General features: G+C 59.9%; 3 protein-coding genes across 3 annotated transcripts in view; 2 read left to right on the top strand and 1 right to left on the bottom strand.

The window, feature by feature from the left end:
- Window positions 1–405, bottom strand: part of SDRG_03662 (hypothetical protein) — a 1,830-nt gene extending 1,425 nt beyond the window's left edge. The window contains exon 1 of the mRNA XM_008609299.1: window positions 13–405. Coding sequence (XP_008607521.1) covers window positions 13–396 — 384 coding nt within the window. The 5' untranslated portion in view covers window positions 397–405. The remainder of the gene's footprint in view (window positions 1–12) is intronic.
- A 21-nt stretch (window positions 406–426) lies between these two features.
- Window positions 427–6,242, top strand: SDRG_03661 (hypothetical protein). The gene has a single exon (XM_008609298.1). It carries the CDS (start codon window positions 483–485, stop codon window positions 5,763–5,765), a length of 5,283 nt encoding a protein of 1,760 aa, XP_008607520.1. The 5' UTR covers window positions 427–482; the 3' UTR covers window positions 5,766–6,242.
- An 88-nt stretch (window positions 6,243–6,330) lies between these two features.
- On the top strand, window positions 6,331–9,385 carry SDRG_03660 (calcium-transporting P-type ATPase, PMR1-type). Its single transcript, XM_008609297.1, has 4 exons — window positions 6,331–6,778; window positions 6,826–6,960; window positions 7,008–8,705; window positions 8,758–9,385. Exons 1-4 carry the CDS (start codon window positions 6,377–6,379, stop codon window positions 9,319–9,321), a joined length of 2,799 nt encoding a protein of 932 aa, XP_008607519.1. The 5' UTR covers window positions 6,331–6,376; the 3' UTR covers window positions 9,322–9,385.
- The last annotated feature ends 101 nt before the right edge of the window (window positions 9,386–9,486 follow it).

Raw genomic sequence — 9,486 nt, 5'->3', positions numbered from 1 at the left:
GTTAAAGTCGACCCAGCAGTGCTGCACGTTCATGCGCATGCACCAGTAGGTGCTCAGCATACGAAGCTTTGGCACGGCGTACTCGATGGACGTGAGCTCGCCGAGGAGAACGTCGTGCATGTAGGGCGTGTAGATGCTCGTGAACGCATCGATGGTCGCGTACGTCTTGGGCACCATGGCCGACGCAGAGAGCACGTCCAGTGTACCGTTGGCTTGTGTCATGAGAAACTGGTTGACGAGGTCGATGAGAAAGGCTTGGTAGCCCGAGACGTTGTAGCCGGCCCACCAAAGATCGTTGGCGAAGCTGGGTTGGAGCAGGCTCGTGTAGTAGACGCAGCCGGCGAGTGAGAGCAAGACGTAAGAAAGGCCGAGCGCGATGGATGGGGCAGGCATCATGATGCCAACCATAAAGTGTCCAACTGCGACCGAAGCCGAAACGGACACTAGAGACAACCTCCGAAACGACTGCGACTCTTGGACCGATGTCGCTCGGCATCTCACCGCGGCAGCTGCTCGAGGCGCTTCTCGGTGTCACGTACGTGGTCCTCTCGGTGCTCAGCGGCATCATGTACCTTCGTGTCTTGGCGCAAAGCTCGGCCAACGATCTGTGGTGGCCACACTACAATGCGTCAGGCTACGAAGCATTTCTTGTCGACCTCATCAACCAGATGCTACCCGTGGTTTCTTCTGGCACATGGGACCTCCGCAGCCCTGATGCGATGGTACCACAAGCGTATGCGCGTCTCAGCGCTGCCACGCGCATCTACCCGCCGTACATCCACAGTCTCCTCGTCTCGCCCCGGCTCACGTCCCCGACGTTCGTGATTCCGAAGCTGCGGGCGCTCACGCCGTTCTGGAGCATGCGCATCAACGTGCCGTCGTGCTGGGTCGACTTTAACCAGTCGTTCGAAATGGCCTTGACGATAGCGCGCCAGCAACGGTGTGCGCAGCGCTATCGGCACAACGCCGCCGTGTACCTTGAAGCTGTCGTGCGCAATCAAGTGTGGGCCGACTACATGGCCATGTGGGGCACGCCGGGGAGCTACTTTGACGTAGCCGTCCAACAAGGGCTCCGAGCATCCATCGCCGGTCAAACCTGGCTAACAAACGTGTCGATCGCGGCCAAAACGACTTCAGTCGCCGACGAAGTCGACTATTGGCAAAAGCACAACCTCACGTCGTTTGAGCTGCAGTGGCAAAACCGGTGGCTCACGGGTATCTCGGACACCCTTCAACTCACTAACGCCTTTGGTTTAACAGAGGCGCTGCCACTCAAAGTGCAGCCGCTTCTCGCTGGCTCGTGGTCGTCGCAGACCATGAACTGGATGCCGATTCAGGTTGCGTACAATGCGATGATCCTCAACCGCAGCATGGTGCGGGACACCGCACAGTACGTTGGCCTCAACACGTCTCTCTTGCCGACCGTCAATTTCGAGACGTACCGCGGTCTCGCCGACACCGCCGGCCAGCTCGTCGGTCAAGCCGCCTTGTTTCACGCGACCGTCGGACCGTACTTCAACGTCGATACGCGTATAAAACCCATGGTGCCCGACTTACTCGGCGCGTACAACACCTTTCACTCGGCGCTGTTTGCCCGTCTCGATGCCTCGCGTCCGCTCTTTGATGGCTTGCTGACGCTACGGCCGCTACAGCTGGCGCCGCTGCCGGCATCCTGGCGCAACGCGACGTACTTTGGGGGCGACCCTATGTGTACGAACGGCGCGCCGACCGGATTTGTCCAAGCGCCGTTTTCTTTTTACGATGATTGCAGCCATCTCCATCCGTTTACGGTCGTTGCCGCTCCCACGACTTTGCTCTTTGCACTTTTGGCCGCGAACGCGACACTGGACGAGATTTGCGGTCTGCAGACGAATCTCGCCCCCGTGGTCTGCAGTGACGCGCTCAATGCATCGATGCGCTTTCTGTATGACCTTGCGTTGCCCGTGTCTGTGCGTGCGGCGATCGAGACGGCGCGACCTGCACTAGACGCCGCACAGATCAGCCTCATGCAGTTTGCCCAACGCCCCGGCACCAACTGGACACTACTGACGGCCCCGCTGAGTGCGAGCGAGAGGTCACTTGGCTGGTCGTTTTACGGCTGGTGTCTCTTGCATGAGTGGGCCAAGGGGACGCGTGAAGTCGTCTCGTTTGAAGGCAACACGGCAACACTTGTTCTCGTGTCGGACGCGTACGACGGCGACCCGTTTGTCACCGGCGACAAGCCGCTCCACGACGCCACGCGCGTGCTCTACTACCTGGTCGTCTACAGCGCCAGCGTGTTGGCGCTCGTCGGACTCTACAGTGTGGGCTACGCGATTCACTTGCGCTTCCATCTCCTCGGTCGCAACCTTCGCTTCTTCAACCGCCTCGTGGGCTCCATCTGGGTCGGTCGGCCAACGCTTTTCTTACGCGGCTTGAGCGCGATCTTGATGCTCAGCACGTCACAGCTCTCGCTCACTGCCGTCGGCGGCTACAGTCGGCTTCTCTTTGCACCGCGGCCGCTGTGGCAGACGCTTCTTATAGCGGGCGAGGCGACCTGGGTCCTCTACGTCGTCACGGACGTGTTGCTCATTTGTCTTCCGCACCAAGACACCATTCGCATCTACGGCCCCCTTAGCAGTCTATGTGCGTTCACGGTGGTTGTCGTTCAGGAGCTAATGTCGCCGATTCAAGCGACGTTGACGCTCGAGCGCGACTGCACAATGCAAGACTTGGACTACACCATTAGCTGCAAGGTGGGTACGCTGATGGTTGGCGATTTTACGCGCCTCTGTACGCTGCTTGGGGCGCAACTACTCGCGCTCTTTGTGGTCATGGGCGCGACGTACGGGCTACGGAAGCGCCCGAACCGCGTCACAACGTTCGAGGACGTGAGCTTGCTTCTGTCCGGGCTGCCTGCCGCGCTCTTGACGCCTCTGCGTGCGCAGTCCGACAACTACGACGCGGTCACGTGCGTCCTCTGCGGCATTGTCCCGTTCACGGTGCACACCCGTCGACGGGTATTCCACTTGATCTTGTGGGTCTTTCTTCAAGATACGATAGCGCGGAGCCACTGCAACCTCTCGCGGGTGTCGGTGGTCGGCCTCTTGAGCCGCGCGACGGCGCCCCCTTCGATGCACCACCTCGGACCGCTCTTGCCGCACCGCCTCGGGCTCCTCGAGCGCGGCAAGCACGTCAAGTTGGCGATCGGCGGCTGTTTTATGGCTGCGGCCATCACCGGCTCGATCTCGTACTTGCAAGTGGCGAAAGCCAATTTGGCCAACGATTTCTTCTGGGCTTCGTTTCAAATGTCGACGATCCACAGTTTCTTTGGGAGCTGGCTCAATGAACAACTTGTCTTGCGTGTCGTCGACGGTGCGCTGGACGCGACCGACGGTCGGTTGAATCTACTTGGTACCCATATCGCCACCGTGTCGGCGACAACGACGTATGGAGCAACCCTTGCCTACGGCGATCTCAGTGCGATCGAAGCCTCGATTGCGGGTCTTCGCGTCTCGGATGCGTGCAACGCGCCCTGGATCTTTACGCCGTACTGCTACCTCGACTGGAAGAAGAAATGGTCAATGGCCTACTCCAACCAGCGCCAACTGCGGTGTCAGAAGATGGAGGAAAATGCTGCCGTGTACCTCGAGTCGGTGCTGCGCAACATTGACTTCGCAACCTTTGCGTATTGTTGGGGCAGTGCGTTTGAGACGGCGTTTGGTGTCGACCTGCGACAGTCGTCCGACGGTCAAGACTGGCTGCATTCAATGGCTATGGAGCGACTCCCGCTGCAAGATGAAACCGCGCTGTGGCGCCAGCACAATCTATCAATATTTCAAGTGCAGTGGCAAAACTACAAGCGCATCGGCGTCTTCAACAGCTACTCGATCGTCAACGCCTTTGGTATCTCGTATCCTATGACGCTCATGGCCCTCAACGGCAGCTACCGCTGGAGCAGTCAGACCTCGTACAAGATGTACTGGTCGCTGGCCAACGATCTCTCTGCGATTGCGTCCAACACCAGTGGTATCAGTGGTCTCAGTCTCTTGCGAACGAGTCCTCGGTTCGCCTTTGCCAACACATCTCTTCAAGCCGTCCTTACGGCAAACTTGACGTTGATGTCGCCACTGGCCAACGGCCTCGCCCTTGTCGCCGCGATGCTTGGCCCGTTTGGCGTCACTGACATGGTGTATGTGAGCGTACCGGCCCTCGTCATGGAGCTTGTCCGAGACATTGTCAACGACGCACGCAAAGCCATGGCGATGAGTCTCGATGCCCAAACACTGTATGCATCGATCGTCCCCAACACCATGTCATGCCCGATTCCATCCAAATGGAGCGCGCTCGAGACGCTCGGGAGCAGCCCGCTGTGCCCCGAGTACCTCGCGAGCAAGCCGCTCGCAAAGTGCTTCTCGAACCTCGTGGCCTTCTCGTCGCCGTGTCTTCCCGCCGTGCCAAGCCCGAGTCGTATCACGGCCACACGAACGCACTACCTCGTGTCGGCGATCTTGGCGTCCGTGGCGCCAACGACCAACCTCACGGCGGTCTGCGCCGCCGACGCGAGCTTTGTGCCCGAGTGTCGCACATTTTTGAATTTGACGCGCGCCTTTCTCACACAGTATCTGGACCCGACCAATTACGTCGATCGAACCCACATTGTCAATACTGTGGTGGACGACCTCAACATCTCGTTCATGGTTTACACGCGGGCGCCGGCGCTGCAGCTCGTGTCGACGCCGGTTTTCGAGGCGCCGGCGTTTCGGTTCTTTGGGTGGACCTACTTGACCTCGTGGGTGCTCGGTCTGCGCGAAGTGGTGTCGTTCCAAGGCGACGTCGCGACGCTCACGCTTCTCTCGGACGAAATCCCGCAGCTCACGCAAGGCGTCCTCGACTGGCAGCTCGCAACCAATGTCGCGCAGTACTTGCAGTCGGGTGTCCTGTACGTCACCTGTATGATGCTCAGCGTGTCCGTGATCGTGTCGCTCTACGTGCTCGTGATCCGTGGGCACATTGAGGGACTGAACATGCTCGAGCTCTCGCGGGTCGCCGGCATTGTCTGGGTCGGCCGACCGCTCCTCTTTCTTCGGTCGCTCACGGCGCTCTGCGTCCTCTCGACAGCGTCGCTCGAACTCGACACGTCGGGCGTCCTCAGTCGCTTGCGAGCGCCGCCAACCCCGTGGTACACCGTCCTTTTGGCCGCCGGTGAGACGACGTGGTTCGTTGCTGTTGTCAACGACATTGGACTCATTCTCACTCGCGAACACGCAGCGCTCTTTGTGACGCCCAACAGCCTTCTCGTATGGCTGGTCGTGGCTGTGCTCACGGCGCTGCAGCCCATCACTGCGTCGCTATCCCTTCAGACAACGTGTCACGTGACCGAGACGGACTACCAAGTGCACTGTCACAGCGCCGAGATTGCAATTGGCAGCGTCACCCGGCTCGTGCAGTTGCATGGCATCGTGCTCGGCTGCACGTGTGTGAGCTATAGCCTCGTGCGCTGGCGCATACGGTCGCTGCCGCCAACCCCAACGACGTCGCTCTTACTCTCGAGTGGCGCCAAGTACCTCTTCTTGCACGGCGGCCGCATCATTGAGAACGTGTACTACATTGACCGCGCCTCGGCGGCGCTCACCGGCGTCCTCACGCTGCGCTACGGCGCGACAGTCTATGCGCTCGACGTCAAGCTCTGGCGACTCGTCGTGACGCCGGTCCATGACCGCGTCGTCAATGGCTGGATCGGCTCGGAAGCCGAACTCGCTGCCACGTATGCGCTGATCGACTGAGTTGCCTTTGGGCAAGGACTGCTGGACGATCGCCAAAAGCTTGACCATCATGCCTATATCTTGCGGCGGCCACGACTACTGCGACGTCAACGCAGTGAACCGCTGCGCGTGGCGACAGACTGGTCTTTGGCGACTGGATCAAAGTTTCGCCGGGTCTAGTCTGGAATCTGGACTCTGGAGCGAGGTCTGAATACGTTTAGCGCCGGAAGATAGGGCAGCCAGCAACATGCTTCGCGGTCGCTAGCTTCTACGCGAGAGCCATCGCGCTTGGCGAAGGACTGGTCTCTGGTGATGAGATCGAAATTTGGTTCAATCAAGTCTGGACTCTGGTTATCTGGACTCTGGATCTGGTCGAGTCTGGTGGGATGGAATACGACTGGATTTGAATCCTGCGTCAACTCAGGCGTGGGAGGTTGCATCCGGTTACGATCCGGCGACTCCTTGTGGCGCGATGCCATTGGCCAGTGGATTAAAAATACAATAAATTAATTTACTTTCTATTGTTCGAATTAACTTGATGTATGTAGGCGATTTGATCGTTGGATTTAAATACAGTGAAAAAACACGCGGTATCCACCATACTGTCGGGCTGGGACCACTGCTACGTGGAGATGGCAGACGCACCGACGGACGCAAGCTCGTCCGCGTCGCGCTCCGTGGACGAGGTCGCGCGGGACCTCGACGTCGACCTTAGCGCCGGCCTCTCGGCGGCGCAGGTCCATACGCGCCGCCTAGCGCACGGCAGGAACGCGCTCGAGACCGACGGCGAAGAGAGCTTGATCAAGAAGTTCCTCGAGCAGTTCCAGAACCCGCTCAATATGCTGCTCATGGCGTCCGGCGGCGTCTCTGTGCTCATGGGCCATCTCGACGACGCCATCTCGATCGTCGTTGCGCTTACGATCGTCGTCACTGTTGCGTTCGTGCAAGAATACCGCAGCGAGAAGACGCTCGACGCGCTCAAGGAGCTCGTGCCGCCGCGCTGCCGCGTCATACGCGATGGCTTCACCCAAGAGGTGCGCTGCTATGACGTGATATCTCTCATGTTCATGCCGACGCGTAGCTCGACGCCTCCGAACTCGTGCCGGGCGACATCATCCTCATCGCCACGGGTGATCGCGTGCCTGCCGACGGGCGCCTCGTCGAAGCCATCAACTTGGACGTCGATGAGTCGAGCTTGACCGGCGAGACGCATCCCGTACGTCATCGCATGGCTGCATGAGGTGCGATTGCACTTTGGTCTAGGTCTCCAAGCACACTGCGCCACTGCAGCAAGCGCTCTCGCACCCGATTGCCGAGCGCAAGAACCTTGTGTACATGGGCACGCTCGTGCGCACCGGGCATGGCAAGGCGATCGTGTACGGCACGGGCCGGTCGACCGAGTTTGGTGCTGTCTTTGAGGTTGTCGACTCGGTCGAGGAGCGCAAGACGCCACTGCAAGCCCGCATGGACACGCTCGCGAACCAGCTCTCGATGGCGTCGATGGCCGTCATTGGCGTCATTGTCCTCGTCGGCGCGCTCCAGGGCCAGCCTGTCTTCAAAATGCTCCAGATCGGCGTCTCGCTCGCGGTCGCCGCCATCCCGGAGGGCCTCCCCATCTGCGTCACCGTCACATTGGCGCTCGGCGTCATGCGCATGGCGTCCCGGCACGCCATCCTCAAGAAATTGCCGGCGGTCGAGGCGCTGGGGTGCACCAGTATTCTCTGCGTCGACAAGACGGGGACACTGACGACCAACCAAATGCAAGCGCTCGCTGTCTACGTCATGAACGTGGCCGGCGCCGTGTGGCCGCTCGATACAGCGCGCAGCGCGGCCGAGCTCGTGGCGACCACGAGCCTCTTTTTAACTGGTGTCCTCTGCAACAACGCCGACCTTGTCAACGGTGACGTGGTCGGCCAAGCCACCGAAGGCGCGCTCTTGTTGGCCGCGGCGTCGCCCGAGATTGGCCTTCTGCCACTCGTTCGGCGCGAGTACCCGCGGCGCGAGGAGATTCCGTTTAGCTCCGACACCAAGTTTATGGCCGTCCGTGTCGCCGACCAGGGCGACAACACCTCTACGTGGCATGCCAAGGGCATGGTGGAGGCCATCTTGTCGCGTTGCACGACCGTGCAGACCGACCGCCTCGAGACGCGGGTGCTCTCCGAGACGGACCGCCAGCACCTCTTGGCGAAGGCGCATACGCTCGCCCACGAAGGGCTGCGTGTCCTCGCGCTGGCCAAGGGCCCCAGCATGGAGTCGCTCGTGTTTCTCGGGCTTGTCGGCATCTCGGACCCGCCGCGCGCCGGCGTGGCCGACACGATCGCGTCGCTTGCGGCCACGGGTGTCTCGACGCTCATGCTGACGGGCGACGCCAAGGAGACGGCGGGCGCCATCGCCCTCCAAGTTGGCATTCTCACTGATGTCGAGAACGACGACTTGTTTTGTGCCGGCGCCGAGCTCGACCACCTCGATGAGAGCGCGCTGCAAGCTCGGCTTGCGACCACGCGCGTCTTTTACCGGACGTGCCCGACCCACAAGCTCCAGATTGTGCGCGCAGCGCAGGCCATGGGCGCGCAGGTGGCCATGACGGGCGACGGCGTCAACGACGCGCCGGCGCTCAAGGCCGCCGACATCGGCATCGCGATGGGCACGACCGGCACCGATGTGTCAAAGGAAGCGGCGGACATGATCTTGCTCGACGACAACCTGGGCACGATTCTATATGCAATGGCCGAAGCCAAGGGCATTTACCACAACATTACGCACTTCTTGCGCTTCCAGCTCTCGACGTCGGTGGCGGCGCTGAGTTTGATTGCGATCACGACGCTCTTTGGGCTGCCAAACCCGCTCAACGCGATGCAGATTCTATGGATCAACATCATCATGGACGGCCCGCCCGCGCAGTCGCTCGGTGTCGAGCCTGTCGACGACGACGTGCTCCAAGAAGGCCCTCGGTCGCCCGACGTACGACAACCTTTTGTCATTTAGTTGCTGATCGAATGACGACGGTCTGTAGGTGCCCATCATTACGCGCGCGATGCTCAAGCGCGTGCTCGTCTCGGCCAGCTTGATTGTATTGGGTACGCTCTACGTGTTTGTCGACGAGCTCGATGACGCATGGCACGTCAGTCGGCGCGACCACACGATGAGCTTTACGACGTTTGTGCTTTTTGACATGTTTAACGCGCTGAGCTGCCGCTCCGAGACCAAGTCGGTGTTTGAAATCGGCCTCTTTTCCAACAAGGCGTTTTGCGCCGCAGTCGGCGCGTCGCTCGTCGGGCAGCTCATGGTCATCTACGTGCCGTTCCTGCAAGCTGCGTTCCAAACCGAAGCCCTGTCGCTCGGGGATCTACTCTACATGACTGCGATTGCATCCAGCGTCCTACTGGTCGACGAAGGCCGCAAATGGGCGGACGCGCGTCGCGGCAGCTGGCGTCGGCCGCGCGTGTTTGCCAAGAAGAAGCGCTCCAAGTCGTCCGAGTACGTCCTCGCCATCCAGCGCGACGACGACGACGACGAGAGCGCGACGCTCGGCGCCAAATCGGTCCTCTCGGCGCGACGCACCGACGTCATCGTCTAAGACTATAGAAAAGACTGCTGTTTGTTTCTACTGGCCTCTCTTAGAACAACTTGATATATCGATATATCTCGATAGATAGATAGATAGATAGATAGATAGATAGATAGATAGATAGATAGATAGATAGATAGATAGATAGATAGATAGATAGATAGATAGATAGAT

Source organism: Saprolegnia diclina, assembly GCF_000281045.1.
Source record: "Saprolegnia diclina VS20 unplaced genomic scaffold supercont1.8, whole genome shotgun sequence".
Taxonomy (NCBI): domain Eukaryota; phylum Oomycota; class Saprolegniomycetes; order Saprolegniales; family Saprolegniaceae; genus Saprolegnia; species Saprolegnia diclina.
The sequence above is the reverse complement of the archived record's forward strand: the minus strand, read 5'-3'. Positions and strand labels throughout refer to the sequence as shown.

Coding starts and splice junctions, on each gene's coding strand:
- SDRG_03661 (XM_008609298.1), top strand. CDS start 483: ATGTCGCTCGGCATCTCACCGCGGCAGCTGCTCGAGGCGCTTCTCGGT.
- SDRG_03660 (XM_008609297.1), top strand. CDS start 6,377: ATGGCAGACGCACCGACGGACGCAAGCTCGTCCGCGTCGCGCTCCGTG. Junction 6,779..6,825: donor GCGATGGCTTCACCCAAGAG/GTGCGCTGCTAT, acceptor GCCGACGCGTAG/CTCGACGCCTCCGAACTCGT. Junction 6,961..7,007: donor TGACCGGCGAGACGCATCCC/GTACGTCATCGC, acceptor ACTTTGGTCTAG/GTCTCCAAGCACACTGCGCC.